Raw genomic sequence first — 16,683 nt, 5'->3', positions numbered from 1 at the left:
AATGGAGATGTGCAAATGTATCCCCAATTCACAAAGGGGGATTGAAGGGTGACACGAGTAATTACAGACCAGTTAGTTTAACTTCTGTTCCGGGTAAAATAATGGAGTCACTGGTTAAAGATGCATTGCAGGATAATCTAGACAAGGCTGCAGCAATAATTCAGACACAGCATGGGTTTGTTAAGGGAAAGTCTTGTCTGACAAATTTGATAGGATATTATGATGTGGTTACAAAGGAACTGGATGCGAAAAATAATTTTGATATCATATATTTGGATTTCAGGAAAGCTTTTGACACTGTTGCGCATGGAAGACTATTGTACAAATTGGAGCAGAATGGTATTAAGGGTAAGTTGCTACAATGGATAAAAGGATGGTTAAGTGCTAGAAGACAGAGGGTGGTAATCAATGGGTGCTGCTCTTCTTGGACTAATGTTATTAGTGGAGTCCCACAGGGTTCGGTGTTAGGTCCACTGTTGTTTTGTATATTTATCAATGATATTGATGAAGGTATATCAGGCTTAATGTCGAAGTTTGAAGATGATACAAAGGTTGGCAGGGTTGTTAATGACAGTAATGGCAGTGTGCTACTGCAACAGGATCTAGATAATTTGGGCAGATGGGCTAAGAAGTGGCAACTGAAGTTTAACCTTGACAAATGCAAAGTACTACATATGGGTAGAAGTAACCCCAGAGAAACGTTTCAACTATGTGGTACTACACTTAAGGTGGTAGAAAATGAAAAAGACCTGGGAGTAATTGTGCAGGCAGATACGAAGTTTTCTGAGCAATGCAGACAGGCTGCCAGGGCAGGGCATGTGGTTTTGTCAATGATATATAGGAATTTTGCTAGCAGGGAAAAGGAGGTGATTATCCCTCTGTATAAGGCAATGGTCAGTCCACGGCTTGAGTACTGCGTACAGTTCTGGAGGCCTCATTTTAGGAAGGATATAGATTTACTTGAGCGTGTACAGAGAAGGGCAACAAGATTGGTGAGGGGAATGAAGGGATCCTCTTACCAAGAGAGGCTTAAGTTCTGCAAATTGCAGTGGCTGGAGACTAGGCACGTGTGCGGTGATCTGATTGAGGTATATAAGGCCTTGAATGGGTTGAGCACGCTGAATTCTGATAGGATCCTTCCACTTGTTCAGATTACGAATCTAAGGGGGCATAAATTCAAATTAAGAAAAGACAGATGTAGAATAGATGTGCGGAAATTTTCCTTTAGCCAGCGGGTGGTTAATTGCTGGAACAAACTTCCATCTGTCGTTGTGGAAGTTGATAGGTTGAATAAATTTAAGGAGGAACTGGACAGGCATTTGGAGGGAATGGTGTGATTTTTTTTTTTTTTTTTTTGGCTGATGCTGCATAAGCTCATACATTTGCTTTCTTGCATCACATGCCACTACTACTACTACTACTCTGTATTTGGTGGTCACGGGCTCGAACCCAGGTCTAATCAAGAAGCATGTGCTACGCACTGCTGCTCCTGCCCACCTGGCTACAGAGGCACCATAAAATAAATAGGTAGTAAACTCAATCTTATTGCATTTGCGATAATACTGATAGCTGGAGTTCTGTGGGTTTTTACGTTAGTATGGTGAAATGTGTTTCCCTTCACTGAAATCTTCAATCATATAAAAAAGATAAATAAATTTTCAGAATCTTCTCTTCATTCCTATATTTTAAGCTTTGTAAACTTGTTACTCCATATCTCTTGTGCAATTTGTGCTTGCCGTGTTCATTATTGATTGCTTATATTTTTTACTGTTTTAAATTTTACAACCCAAAAAAAAAAAATTGGTGAACGTAAATATCAGATAGTATGTATATATTACAATATTAAGCTATGTATATAAGCATAAATTTGTTTTTATTTTGGTAACCTCTGGAAAATATTCTTCTGATTTTCACGTATCATTTAATTTTGTTAATTGGTAAGGTAATAAAGTATAAATTTGTGCTTTATGTCTTTACTTTTAAAGCCTGTGGATAATATTCATCCTTTTTTCGCTTATTATAATTTCCATTTAATAGAATTAAAATTCAATTCTTCGCAAACATGAACACGATGACCAGCACTTACTGCATATCATATAGTGAATGGTATTTTGTTTTGGAGAGTCCGTCGTAAAGTAATTTGATCGTACAGTGAACCAATCATAAAGCAGGGGTCCGCTGTAATATAAAATACAGATTACTACAGAATAATAAAATTTACAGCCGAACTAAAAAAAATTGAATAGAGATTTAGAGTATGATAAAAAATTAAGTAAGTTTTTACTGGCATTAACATTTTGCACAATAGAGAGACTAGTATTAGTAGAGGCACATGATTCAAGAAAGCAAGCTTATACAGCATCAGCCAAAAAAAAAAAAAAAAAACCCTTCCCATTTCATCCATCCATTGGCTTCAAAGTCTGCCCAGTTCTTCCTTGAATTTATTTAAACTATTAGCTTCCACAACGAATGATGGAAGTTTGTTCCAGCAATCAACCACCCACCGGCTAAGGCAAATTTCTGCACATCTATTCTACAATTGTTTTTCGTCAATTTGAATTCATGCCCCTCAAGTACATCTGGGCAATAGGAAGAATCCTATCAGCATTGAGCTTGCTCAAATCATTCAAGGCCTGACACCTCAAACTGATCAACTTGCAGGTGCCTAGCATCCAGACAGTGCAATTTGCAGAACTTAAGCATTCCTTGGTAAAAGCAAACCTTTGTTCTCCTCACCAATCCCGTTGCCCTTCTCTGTACTAATTCCAGCTGTTCTACATCCATCTTAAAATGGGCCTCCAGATCTGTATGCAGTACTCAAGGTGTGACTTGACCATTGCCTTCTTATTGTTGCTAGAAAAATTGTATATCATTGACAAGATCCTATTGAGCTACTCTGGCAGCCTGTCTGCACTGCTCAGAAAACTTCGTATCTGACTGCACAATTACCCCCAAGTCTTTTTTTGTTCTCCAGTACTCTGAGTGTAGTAGTGCATAGTTGGTATGTTACTCTGGGGTCACTGCTTTCCATATGCAGTAAATTGAATTCGTCAATGTTAAATTTCTGTTGCCATCTCTCAACCCACCTGCCCAACTTTTCTAGATCCTGTTGTAGTCTCATACTGTCATTAACAACCCTGTCAACCTTCGTATCGTATCGTCTGCATGGACAATAAGCCCTACACTGAACCCTGGGGGACTCCACTGATAACATTTATCCATGAAGAGCAGTGTCCATTGATTACCACTCTCTGTCTTCTCCCACACGGACATCTCTTTATCCATAGCAGCAATTAGCATTAGCAAGGGCACATGATGCAAGAAAGCAAGCTTATGTAGCATCAGCCAAAAAAAAAAAAAAAAAAAAAAAAAACCCCTTCCCATTTCACCTATCCATTTGTTCCAAATGCTTGTCTAGTTCTGCCTTTAATTTATTTAAGCTGTTTTAACTTCCACAATGACAGATGGAAGTTTGTTCCAGCAATCAACCACCCGCTGGCTAAAGGCGAACTTCTGCACATCTATCCTACAACTGTCTTTCCTCAATTTGAATTTATGCCCTTTCAGGTGATTATTCTGAGCAAGAGGAAGAATCCCATCAGCATTGAATAGTATGCTCAAACCATTCAAGACTTTATACACTTCAATCAGATCACCTCGCAGGTGCCTAGTCTCCAAACACTGTAATCTGCAATTCCTAAGCCTTTATTCATAAGAGCAACCCTCTGTTCTGTTCACTAACCTTGTTGCCCTTCTCTGTACTCGTTCCAACAACTCTACCTCCTTCTTAAAATGAGGCCTCCAGACCTGTATACAGTACTCAAGGTATGGCCTGACCATTGCCTTATACAAAGAGATAATCGCCTCCTTATCCCTGCTAGAAATATTTCTGTATATCATTGACAAGACACCATGAACTACTGTTGCAGACCATCTGCACTGCTCAAAAAACTTCATATCTGCCTCACAATTACCCCCATGTCCTTTTCATTCTCTACCACTGTCAGTACAGTACCACAGAGTTGATATGTTACGCTCGGATTACTGCGTCCCATTTTTCATTTGTCATTTGTCAATGTTAAACTTCATTTGCCACCTCTCAGCCCATCTGCTCAACTTTTCTAGATCCTGTTGCAGCAGTGTACTGTCATTAGTGTCATTAACAACCCTGCCAACCTTCGTATCGTCTGCAAACTTGGACATTAAGCCTGATATACCATTATCAATATCATTTATAAATACAGAAAACAACAATGGACCCAACACTGAACCCTGAGGGACTCCACTAATAACATTAGTCCACGAAGGGCAGTGTCCATTGATTACCACTCTTTGTCTTCTCCTACTCAACCATCCCTTTATCCGTAGCAGCAATTTGCCTTCAATGGCACACTGCTCCAATTTGTGCAGCAGTCTTCCATGTGCAACAGTATCAAAAGCCTTTCTAAGATCCAAATATATGATATCAAAGTAATTCCCTACATCCAGTTGCTTTGTGACCACATCATAGTATCCAATCAAATTGGTCAGACAAGACTTCCCCTTAACGAACTGATGCTGTGGCCAAGCTATAACTGAAGTCTTGTCTAGATGATTCTGCAGTGCTTCTTTAACCAGTGCCTCCATTAATTTCCCTGGAACAGAAGTTAAACTAACAGGTCTGTAATTACCTGTCTCCCTTTGATCCTCCTTTGTGATTTGGAGTCACATTTGCACATTTCCAGTCCATGGGTATCTCCCTTGAGTCCAGGGAAGCTCTCATAATAAGGCTAAGGGTTTGCTTACTTCCTTTGCTGCCTCCTTTAATATAACTGGATAGATTCCATCCACCCAAGGTGCCTTTCTTGTGTTTATCTTCAACAATTTCTCCTCCACTTTACTCTCAGTTATTACAAGATTATCTAGCTTACTGCCAGAGTTGAATACACCTCTGGGAGTTCCCTCCCTGAATAACTCCTCATGTGTGAATGTAGATGCAAAATATTCATTTAGTTTGTTAGCTACCTGAGTAGGATCATCAACAGTTGAACCATCGATATCAAGTGGACCAATCTGATTTAACCCCTTCCTTCTAGAGTTTACATAAATAAAGAACTCTTTGCTGTTTTTCTTTGCATCCTTTGCCAAAGATTTCTTGTAATCTACTTTTGCCTGCCTAACCTCCTTTGTAACTTGGTTACCAGCTTATATCTATCATAGGTTTCTGTGTCACATGTTAATTTATATGTATCCCATGCATTTTTCTTCTCTGTCACATGTCTAATTAGTTCATCTGACATCCATTTAGGCCTAAATCTTGAACAATATTTCTTTGTTAGTATGAAAAGCGTAGTAGCTTCCAAGATTAATTCTTTGAATGCTTCCTATTTGAATTTGCTGTTGGTAACATCATCAGTTGGTCCCACCGTATAGAATTTAAATACTGTCTCAGACCACCGTAGTCACCTTTACGAAAGCAAAAACCCTTCCCTTTACCCTTGATGGTAGTTACCTCTTTGAGTAAATCCCACTTCAGCACACTGCGATCACTGCCACCTAGTGGTTTCTTTATCTGCAAATTCTTAATGCATGAAAAATCACTACTGAAAATCAGATCAAGAGTATTACTCCCTTTAGTTGCCTCCCGAACATGCTGCTGTAGAAAACAATCATCCAATAAATCCACAAAAGCCTTGCTAGTGTGTGTGTGTGTGTGTGTGTGTGTGTGTGTGTGTGTGTGTGTGTGTGTGTGTGTGTGTGTGTGTGACCAACCCACAAATTCCAGTCAACTTGCCCTTAATGCCATACTGCTCTAGTTTGTTCAGCAGTCTTCCATCTGCATTAGTATCAAAAGCTTTCCTGAAATTAAAGTATGTGATATGTGTATGAGGAGGCAATAGAAGTATCAGATTTTAACATGGTGGGAGTATAGATGGGGAAACGTTGTGGCTAATAGCTTAGATAAGGGACCAGAATGCTTGATGACCATTTGGACAGGAAGCAAGTTTTCTACTCTTAACTGCTTCAGAATGTAATTTAGATTGATTAATAACTGCTTTATAACTGTTGTGAGCCTAGTGTAGGCAGAAAATGAAGCTGGAGATTTGGATACAAATTGCAATATGCTATTTTCTTATCTTGACTAGCCTGTGCACATTTATTGGAAAACCAAGGTTTAGATAATGGATTAAATTTTTTCCTTACAAGAATAATTTCACCAGACTACCAAAAATCATATAAAATGGATTTGATTGCATTCTGCTGGTAAGTAAAATGTAATTTGTAACTGTTTCATGACTGCCTCCTAAAATATTAATGAAATAGTTGATATTAGTTTATTCTGAAAGCTATGTATCTTAGTTAAAAAAAAAATAAAATAAATAATAATAATAATAAAAATATATAGAATCTGAATAAAGTGGTAAGTAACAAGTTCCTGTGTAATTGCCTTCAACATATTTGGAGTGAACAGCTGAGTTGTAGAGAAAACAGAGCAAACTAGGATTAATGAGGTTGCGCTTTAGCTAGGGAAATAATATCGGTGTAAATACACCAAAGTTTACCCATAAATTTCACTTTATGTAGTGTAACGGCATAATTTGATTTTATCTCATATTGTGGCTGCCTTCGCAACGAGATACCAGGTATTGCGCTACTTTGAATAAATAATGCTTCTCTAGTAGAGGAGTCTACTGTTATTTGTTCTTAGTGGGCACCACCACCACCACCACCACCCAGACACGTTTCGGAGTTTGTTGGCTCACTCATCAGTGGGCGGGCAGGTACCCTGATAATGCAGACATGCCATCACGGTTGTGAAGTTAATTCTACAATATGAGAGACGCCAAATGGTGAAGATAATGATAATATTTTGAAGACTAAATGCTCAAGCCATAATACATTATGAGTTGAAATTAACTATATAATATTGGTGTAAATACACCATAGTTTACCCATTAATTGGGTGGTAGTGCCCACTGAGAATAAATAACAGTAGACTCCTCTACTAGAGAAGCGTTATTTATTCGAAGCAGTACAATGCCTGGTATCTTGTTGTGAAGGCAGCCACAATATGAGATAAAATCAAATTATGCCGTTACACTACTTATGAAGTTAAATTTATGGGTAAACTATGGTGTATTTACACCGATATATAGTTAATTTCAACCCATAACGTATTATGTCTTGAGCATTTAGTCTTTGGAAAAATTAATATAATAACATTTCTTAAATTTGTTATTATGTATATAGTTTAAAAAAAAAGGTAACTAGGAAAAGCATGCATTAATTACTGTTTTGCATTCTGTAATCTCTTCTGGTATATTGCTGCTGATGGCTTGTCTATGGTCATGGTGGTATTACACGTAACAACTATACTCTTTCATGTTGTTTGATTGTTCATCAATAAATTGATATTTAGTTATTTATAAAAATATTTATTATCTTTTTCATTCTTTGCAGTATTTTGATAATCGTGATAAATGTTGTGAGTTCCTGAAGAAAGAGAGTGAACATTATTTATATGCATCTTCTTCACTGAGTGATAACTCTGTTTCCAATAATTTATCAGATTTCCTGAATAGAAATAAAAATAGCTATGCTGTGTCCAGTTCTGATGGAAGAATAAAAGATATGATGAGTAGTAGATGCATTCCACATGAAAGTAGCTCAGCTGTTAACAGCCATTCTCCATATAATTTTTATCAGCATCAATATTCAGTGCCATTGCCTCCAGCAAATAAAGGCATTTACATAACTGAACATAAAGCTGATTACACACAAGTTAATACAGGACATCAAACCCAAGTACACTCTGCTCCTGTGATGCCCAGTGAAAAGCAACAATATGTTTTCTTACCATATAATAATTCTAGTCAACATATGGAGCCTCCCATGAATTCCATTGTTAATCAGAATCAACAGAAGATACCTGGTCTTAAAGATTATTCTGTTAATATATCTCGTCCAAGGGTAAAGGAACCATCAAAACCTGTACAGGAAGTTGCTGCAGTAGCTACCTCAGTAGACAATACAAAAGCAAATCCTAGTAGTAATACAGGACATCATATTACAACTTTAAATATTGAACCAGTTCCTCATTATTTTTCTCATTTAGGAAAAAATTATCCATCTCATCAGTATCAGCCAGTATCATTGTCATCTCAGCAGACCAGATGTACAACAGAGCTAAATTTCCAGTTGCACTCCCCAGCTTCAAATCATCAGCCAATTAACATAACTACAGCACCTTTAAATTTTCAAGACGAAAACAATCCCTATGGATATGGCTCAAAACTTCAGATATCAGTATCACCTAACAGTGCCTCTATTACTGCATGGAGGATAAATAAATCAACCCCATCGCTTATACTTTCTCCAGCTGTAGTGTCTTCAAATTCTACTGGTCAGCAGCATTCCCCAGAACAACAGGCACAGCAGCAGCAGCACGAAGGTCAAGCATCTCCTGTAATTAGTGTACCTGTAATGAATTATCTCCATATTGACACAAAGACTAAAACTAATGCCCCCTCAACCAGTCACAAATCTGAACAGAGCTCAACATATCAACTTTCTAATTTAGGAAAGTTTCAGTGGTCTACTCCAGTAGATAATTCAGCTCAGCAGATGTTTCATGAACAGCAGTCACTAAATCCTAAACCTAGTGTTATCTATAATTACCAAACAAATGAAGTTAGAAAAACACTGGCCTCAAAAAATCCAGTTACCAAGGGTTCATCAAGCATTCAAGATGAACAAGAATATACTAAAGGTAGGCTTTGCATTTTATGATTTTAATATGCACAATATTCTTTGAAGTTCTGTCTTTTCCATTATTTTATTACCTGTTTATATTAAGACCTATTAAGACATTTTTTTATATATATTTATAAAGTCTTAAATATAAAGTTGTGCTACGAAACATGTTGATTTGCCTTCGTTTATAGTCCATTGTATTATAATATTTATCTTTTATTTCTTTATTTGTTACATTGTTCTGTATTTATATTTTAATCTTGTGTAGAAAGAAATTGTATTTGTATAATTTGAAAACCCAAAAAGCATAACTTTGTGTTTTGTGGGTTTTAAATTATCACAGGTGATTCTTGACTTGTTTAGATCATTGATTCATTAATTATTATACATTATTCCTTTTATAAAAGGCATAGTTTTCAGCCTGTGTTTTTATGTTTTTACAAAGTGGATGAAAGAATTGTTAGTTAGGGTCTATGCCACTGTATATTTTTGTTTGTAACATGAATTGTTGATATGCAATAGCTCATTCATAGATCGTTTTATCCAGTTAATAAGCTAAGAAAATTCATTGCCTAGTTTACCACATTCTCTGTGTCAGTACAAAACAGTTTCACCACTTGTTAGTCATTTTCTTGTGTGAAAAGCATATGTGAGTAATAGTATTAGCAAATTGATGCAAGGAAGCAAAGCCTATGCAGCATCAGCCATAAAAATTTTATATCCCTATTTCTTCCAATAATTTGTCCCCTTCCTAAATTTATTGAACTATCCACCTTTACAATATTAGGTAGCGGGTTACTTCAATAATTGATTACCCTTTGGCTCAATGCAGATTTTTGCTCATCTGTTCTGCAACATTCCTTTTCTAATTTAAATTTATGTCATCTTGTTGTTTCATCCGAAAGTGTAAAGATGCAGTAAGAATTCAGTTTACTTAACCCTTTTAAAGCTTTATACACTTTAATTAGGTTACCATGCAGATGCCCTAATTACTGTCATTAACCACTGGACCCACCTTTGTTGGAAAATGTAGACTTCAAACTAGAAATACTTATATCAGTATTAACAAATTAAAAACTGTAATGAGTCTGACACTGATCCCTGTGGGACCCTACTCATCACATTAATCCATTAAGAACAGTGACCGTTTACAGACACTAGTTCTTAACCATTTGTTTATCAATAGTAGTAACTTACCCTTAATGGCACATTTAACAAAGGTTTTACTGAAATCAGCAACATCATAATAGCTAATCAGATTGGTGAGACATGATCTTCCTTTTACAAATCCATGCTTTGATCGTCTTATTGCTCCACTTCTATTAAGATGATATTGCATTACTACTTTAACTAGTGATTCCATTATTTTACCTGGCACAGTTCAGTAGTTACCCACTTCATACTTTTGAACCATCCTTGTGAATAGGAGATACATTTTTGTACATCTCCAATCTACAGGTGCTTCTGAGTCTAAGGATGTTGTTATTATAATGAATAAAGGTTTAAATACCTGTCTTGCTGCTTCTTTTAACGTATTTGGATAGATTCCATCAGTACCGGGTGTTCTGTTCACTTTTTGGTATTATAAACTCATTAAACTCTCAATTGGTATTAGACTTCTGCTAACCACATCTTTAAAAACGTCTTCATGTGTGAATGTAGATGCAAAATATTTATTTAGTTTATCAGTATTCCGTACAAGTATAACACTAGATATGGATGGTACAACAACTGTTATACCATACATATTCAGTGGACCAACTGGATATCTAGTGGACCAGTGGAGCAAAGTGGAGGAGAAATTGTTGAAGTTAAACATAAGAAAGGCACTCGGGGTGGATGGGATCTATCCAATTATATTAAAGGAGGTGGCAAAGGAAGTAAGCAAACCCTTAGCCATAATTATGAGAGCATCCTTGGACTCAGGAGAAGTGCAAAACCCTACATTATTAATGCTAAACCTGAATTGCTATTTTTCAGTATAAATATTTAATTTATCCAGGTGTTTGAAACATTGCCTGATTACTATCATTAACTACCCTGCCCATCTTTACATCATCAGTAAACTTGGTCTTTAAGCTTGTCATGCTTATATCTATACTATTAATAAATATTAACAGAATATCTAACAATACACAGGGGCATAACAATGAATTCTGTGGGACCCCTGCTCATAACATTAGTCCGTGAAGATCAGTAGCCATTAATAACTACTTACTGTTTCCTACCATTCAATAATTTGCCCCTGGTGCCACATTGCTCCAATTTATACAGCAGTATCAAAAGTTACTGAAATCTAAGTACATGATACAAAGTTATTTTTTCCATTTGGTTCCTTTATGACTACATCACTACATTGTCAATACAAGAATATTTTAGAAAAACAAATTTGAGCTAATTCAGTACCCTCCATTGGAGGTATAATTAGTTCAAGGAGTAAAGAGAAGGGTTTCTGTTTTAACAAAGGTGATTATAATGGGCTCAGACATTTTTTTTAAACTCTTTTGCAGTGGGAGCAACTTATGTTGTAAATTGTGAATGCCATAAAGGAAGTGTTCCAAGAAGTAATTATTGAGGATACTAAGCATTTTATATCAACTATGAGATATTGTTCAAGATAACCAAAATGGATGTCAGATGAAATGATGAGCTTAGTGGAAGAGAAGAAAAATGCATGGGATGATTATAAATTGACAGGGAATATAGAATCATACAATAAGTACAAACTAATGCACAATCAAGTTACTTAGGGAGTTAGATTGGATAAGGCAGATTATTGATTAGGATAAGGCATTCTTTGATTAAGAATGCAAAGAAAATCAGCAGCAAGGAATCCTTTGTGTATGTTAACAATAGAGGAGGGATGAATCAGTGGTAGTAGTACTAGAGGAGGAGAAGGCACCTCTGTAGCCAGGTGGGCAGGAATAGCAGTGCATAGCACACACTTCTTGATTAGACCGGGGTTCGAGCCCATCACCACCAAATACAGAGGATGCGGAAAGGTCAGGGAATGACCACCGCATATCCCCGGAGCAATATGGCCTTAATTGCTAATGCTCCTAAAAAACCAAATAACAACAACAACAACTAGAGGAGGTATGTGATGCAAAAAAGCACTAATTCCAGAATAATATACCAATTGGTGGGTGGTACCATGCTCAAGGTGTTGTGGAGAATGAAAGAGACCTGGGGTAATTGTACAGACTGATATTATTTCTGAGCACTGTCAACAGGCTGCTAGGTCATCTCATGGAGTTCTGTAAATGATGTATGTGAAATTTGCCATCAGGGACAAAGATGATTATCCCATTGTATAAGGTAATCAAAAGGCTGCATCTCAGATTCTATGTACAGATTTTGAAGCTTCATTTTAGGAAGGATGTATATTTGTTGGAATGGATGCAGAGAAAAGCAAAAAGGTTGGGCAGTAACACAAAAGGGTCCTCTTATCAAGAAAGGCTTGGGTTCTGTAAATTAAAATGTCTGACTTGCTGATGGCATCCTTGCTCTTCTTTAGGTGACATACACAAAGGTATAAATCTAAATTGAAAAATGATGATTGCAGGATAGATGTGGAGAAATTTTCTTTCAGCCAGAGAATAATCGATTTTTGGAATAAACTCCCACCTGGTGTTGTTTGTTTGTTATTTGGTTTTTAGGAAACCAAGGCCATATTGCTCCGGGGATATGCGGCGGTCATTCCCTGACCTTTCCACATCCTCCATATTTGTTGGTCATGGGCTCGAATTCTGGTCTAATCAAGAAGCATGTGCTATGCACTGCTGCTCCTGCCCACCTGGCTACGGAGGCACCGCCTGGTGTTGTGAAAGTAGGTATTTTAAATAAAATTATTTAAAGGAGGATTGGACAAATTATTAGACAGAGTGAGCAAATGAAGTGGATATATTTTTTTATGGCTGATACTATCTATAAACTTTGCACTTTTTGCATCATTTTGTGAAAATAATATGAAGATAAATAAAAATACACAATGGGAAGAATTAATGTGGTGGTGGAAGCAAAGATGATTCATGAGATGTGAAGCTGGGAGAATTTTTTCCTTCAGAACCACTAGATTATAGCCAATAGGAATGCAGCATGTAAAGATGATATCATCAGCATTTCAGGAAATCATGACTAACATTTTCTTTTTACTTTTAATGTGAAATTTCTTTGGTGATTGTGAACCAGTGGTCTTCCATTGGTCAGATGGGCATTTGTTCTCCAGATTGAATAGCAGCAACATACATGTATCAACCATGGCAATAATTGTTGAGAAGAAAGTACTATTCATTATAGAACTGGTTCTTGAGGCTTATCACAGACATTCTTCCAGGTATGATAAGCTGGAATTTACTATCTGAGAATCTAAAATGCTGGTGGACTTGCGAAGTTCCCCCCCCCACACACGAATGTTGCTCCCTCTATCACCAGGCAGTACTAGGATAGTAGATGACTCTTGCAAACCAGTGCAGTACCACCACTTTTCTTATTGGAGGCGTGAAGTGGTGAAACCTATGTTTAGTCTCCAGGACAGAACTCCGGCAACCCCAATCTCTTCCATCATGCTGTATGACTGATTTCTTTTGAGGTTATGATAAATATCATGAGATCCAGTCTTCCTTACATTTTGAGTGTATGGCTCAAAAATGGCGTTTGCAGTCTGGTTGCTAGATAGTCCACCTGATCTGATGGTACTGTTGGTAACTCTCCAAGAGGCATCCGGATCAGCTAGTGTATAATATCGCTGCCTCTACTCTGCAGATTCGGACTTGAGGGAGTCCGAGTAGTGTATATGCAGGTGGGAGCATTGTTGAGGACACATTATGTCAAGGAGTTGGGTATGTTCTTGCTGTGTGCATGCCATATCCAAATATTTCATTACTACATGCAACATGACTTCCCCACCTTTTCTTTCCTACTGAATACATCATGAATAGTTAAACTAATAGAACAAACTTATCTGCACCTCCTAAACACTTCCTCATTCATTTCGCAAATATACTTCATCTCAGTTCCAAATCAGTGATGTTCATTTTCACTTACAAGTATGCCAAGCCCTACTTACTTTTTTCCTACAGAATCTCGATTATCAGTTGCCTCAACAACTGCTCATCTCACTTTTTCTAATTATTTGCTATATGATTCCTTTCACTTCAAACGTGGTACTTTCTGTATATGTCTACTCTGATATTCCCTGTCAAAGACTTAATAATTTGATATCTCCTCCAGCTCAAAATTACTTTTCCTCATTCTGTTGAATTCATCTGTTGCTTCTATCTTCTATTGTTCTCCAAACTCCAATTATCACTTGGAACCCTGACCTCCTTTCTCTGAAACTCGACTTTCTCCAATCCACCTTTCCTAACAATGAGGTTTCCTAGTTATACAGATCCAGCTGGGTAAGATGCTGAGGAATTTGCAATTCCTAATGACCTTGCACAAATTGTTCATTTACCTAACAGAATTCCAGCCAATCCTAACCACATCCCCAACACTCTTGATCTCTTTTTTTTTTTTGCGAATGGCCCTTCAAAGAACACAATTGAGATGAGTGATTCTCTAGGCACCTCAGATCACAACTTGGTCATGGTCTCTTCTCCAATTGATCTTTCTGTCGTGACCATTCTCAGCCTTTTGTTTTTTACCATTATAAGAATGCAAAATGGGATCTGCAGCATTTCTGTTTTTCTTTTCCTTGGTTGTATTACTATTTTAAATCTTCTGATGTCAATGTTTACTGAGATCATGTCAGTGAAATTATCCTTGTAGGGATGAAATTCTTTATTCCACACTCCACCTTAAAATCTCATCCCTTATCTAAACTTTGGTTTGCAATGAATGTGCCAAGGCTATTCAAAATAAGAATGTTGTATATTGCAATTGACTTGCAACTATTGTAAAGCAATTATTAATCAATCCAAACTAGATTTTGAACAAGCTAAGAGTAGCAAACTTGCTTCCAAACAGTAGTCGGGCATTCTGGCCTCTTGCATAAGCTATTGACCAATTTTGAAACATCTATACTCCGACCTTTGTTAAAACCTGATGGTTCTGTTGCCTCTTCAATAAAAATAAACCTGACTTATTAGCATCCTACTTTTCTTCTAACTCTTGTATTGACAATCTTGGGAAACTGTCTATTACCATTCCCAGTACACTCCAATGAATGCCACTTGTGGTCTTTCGTCAAAAGGATATCAGAAGAATTTTGAACAACCTTGATGTGAAGGGAGCTTCAGATCCTGGTGACATTTCCCCACTTTTTCTCAAAACTTGTGCCCCTGCACTTACTCCTTTTTATATTTTCTTATTCCACTGGTGATTTTCCTTCTGCTTGGAAATTTGCTCACATCGAGCCAGTTTATAAAAAGGGGCGGCATGCCAAATATCACCCCACTTCACTTTTTTTTTTTTTTTTTTTATGAAAACCCCAAGCACGAAAGGTATCAAAATCTATAGTACTTAGTACCGTGCATGGGTTGGAGGAGAAGTATGGGGGGGGGAGATGCCGGAAACTTTGCTCTAGAGACTAAACATGGGTTTCACCACTTCAAGCCTCCAATAAGCAAAGTGGTGGTATTTCATCTTACCTCGGAAAAGTTTGGTAAAACTGATGCATTTGCTCCTCTAAGCCTTCTGATTGTGTTTGGCATAAACATCTAAACAAGCTTAAATTTTATGGATTGCTATTTGTTTTTTGCAGTTGGGTATCCAGTTTTCTCTCTGGCTGTTGGTGTTGGTAGGTGGCACTCTGTCTTCTAATTTTTCCACTACTGCTGGTGTTCCCCAAGGTTCAGCTCCTTTTCCTCTTGTATATTAATGAACTTTTTCTACTGACGAGAAATCTTCTCCATAGTTTTGCTGATTATAGCATGCTACATTTCATTTTGCAGTTTGAGAAATCTTTCTTTGCACAGTTCCAACTTTTTGAATTCCTTTAATACTGATATCCAGGTTATTCTCCAATAGGGAAAACTTAGTTAACATCAAACCTTTTCAATTAGTCCTGTCTTTTCACTAAAAAGTCTACTTCTCCAGTGCCTACCTTCAACGACACTCAGATTTCTGAACAAGATCACATATCTCTGTTAGTGAGAGGGCGCTGACTCTCTTTAAAAATTCTAGCTGTGAATTACAGGCTTCGAAAAAGCGATAAGTGTTTTCATTTTTATTTACATAATTGTTATTTTATACTGTACTTTATAAGTCTTATAGTTATTGTTACGCTGGTTATTTTTATTTTAATTTAGATAAAGAGTTTTTTGTGGGTTACTACTTAATATACGTAAAACCGTTATTTCGTTCAAATCTTACAGCCATTGTTTTTGTATAGTGGTAGGGAATTCAAATTTTTAATTGTGTTAACTAGGAAGCTCTAACATATAATTATTAATACACATCACTGTTTCTATTAAATAGTGTAGTATTGACATTTAATTAATTAAATTGGTTGATCTTATTAATTTAAAACATCATGCCCCAGACTAGAGCAGCAAAGCAATGGACACAAAGCGGCAGGAGTACTGTGACTTGGGAGAGAACTGAGGGGGGAGCGATTCTTCAATGCATCACAGGCTAAATAAATGTGCAACTTTTGAAATGTTTGCTGAACTCTCTGGAACGGAACATGATATTGCCATGGGAGATGTCTTTGTGTGTGTGCGATGTAAGGAGTGTAAGGAAATCAGGCGACAACTCAGCGTCATTATGGGCCTATATGAGAGCTTGAAGGACAGGGTGGATGCCCTCAAAGGATCTAAATTGAGGGGCCCATCAAGCTCTCAGCTGCCCACATCAACGCCAGAGCTTGCACTTGGTCATCACGCAACACAGCGGCAACCCCCAAGGCAGAATGTGCTGGTCCCACAGGAACTAGTAGTTGTTGGTGACTCTATTGTCAGGGAAACGGGGAACATGCTTTGTAAAAAGGATAGGTGGAACAGGACC

General features: G+C 37.2%; 1 protein-coding gene across 1 annotated transcript in view; it reads left to right on the top strand.

Moving 5' to 3' along the window:
• Window positions 1-16,683, top strand: part of LOC150081320 (TGF-beta-activated kinase 1 and MAP3K7-binding protein 3-like) — a 121,117-nt gene that overhangs the window by 9,016 nt on the left and 95,418 nt on the right. The window contains exon 2 of the mRNA XM_090380164.1: window positions 7,441-8,749. Coding sequence (XP_090236290.1) covers window positions 7,441-8,749 — 1,309 coding nt within the window. The remainder of the gene's footprint in view (window positions 1-7,440; window positions 8,750-16,683) is intronic.

This window comes from Mastigoproctus giganteus, chromosome 8 (assembly GCF_048544385.1).
Source record: "Mastigoproctus giganteus isolate SK-2022 chromosome 8, ASM4854438v1, whole genome shotgun sequence".
Classification (NCBI taxonomy): domain Eukaryota; kingdom Metazoa; phylum Arthropoda; class Arachnida; order Uropygi; family Thelyphonidae; genus Mastigoproctus; species Mastigoproctus giganteus.
Note: the sequence above shows the minus strand (reverse complement) of the source record. Positions and strands in the feature narration are given on the sequence as shown.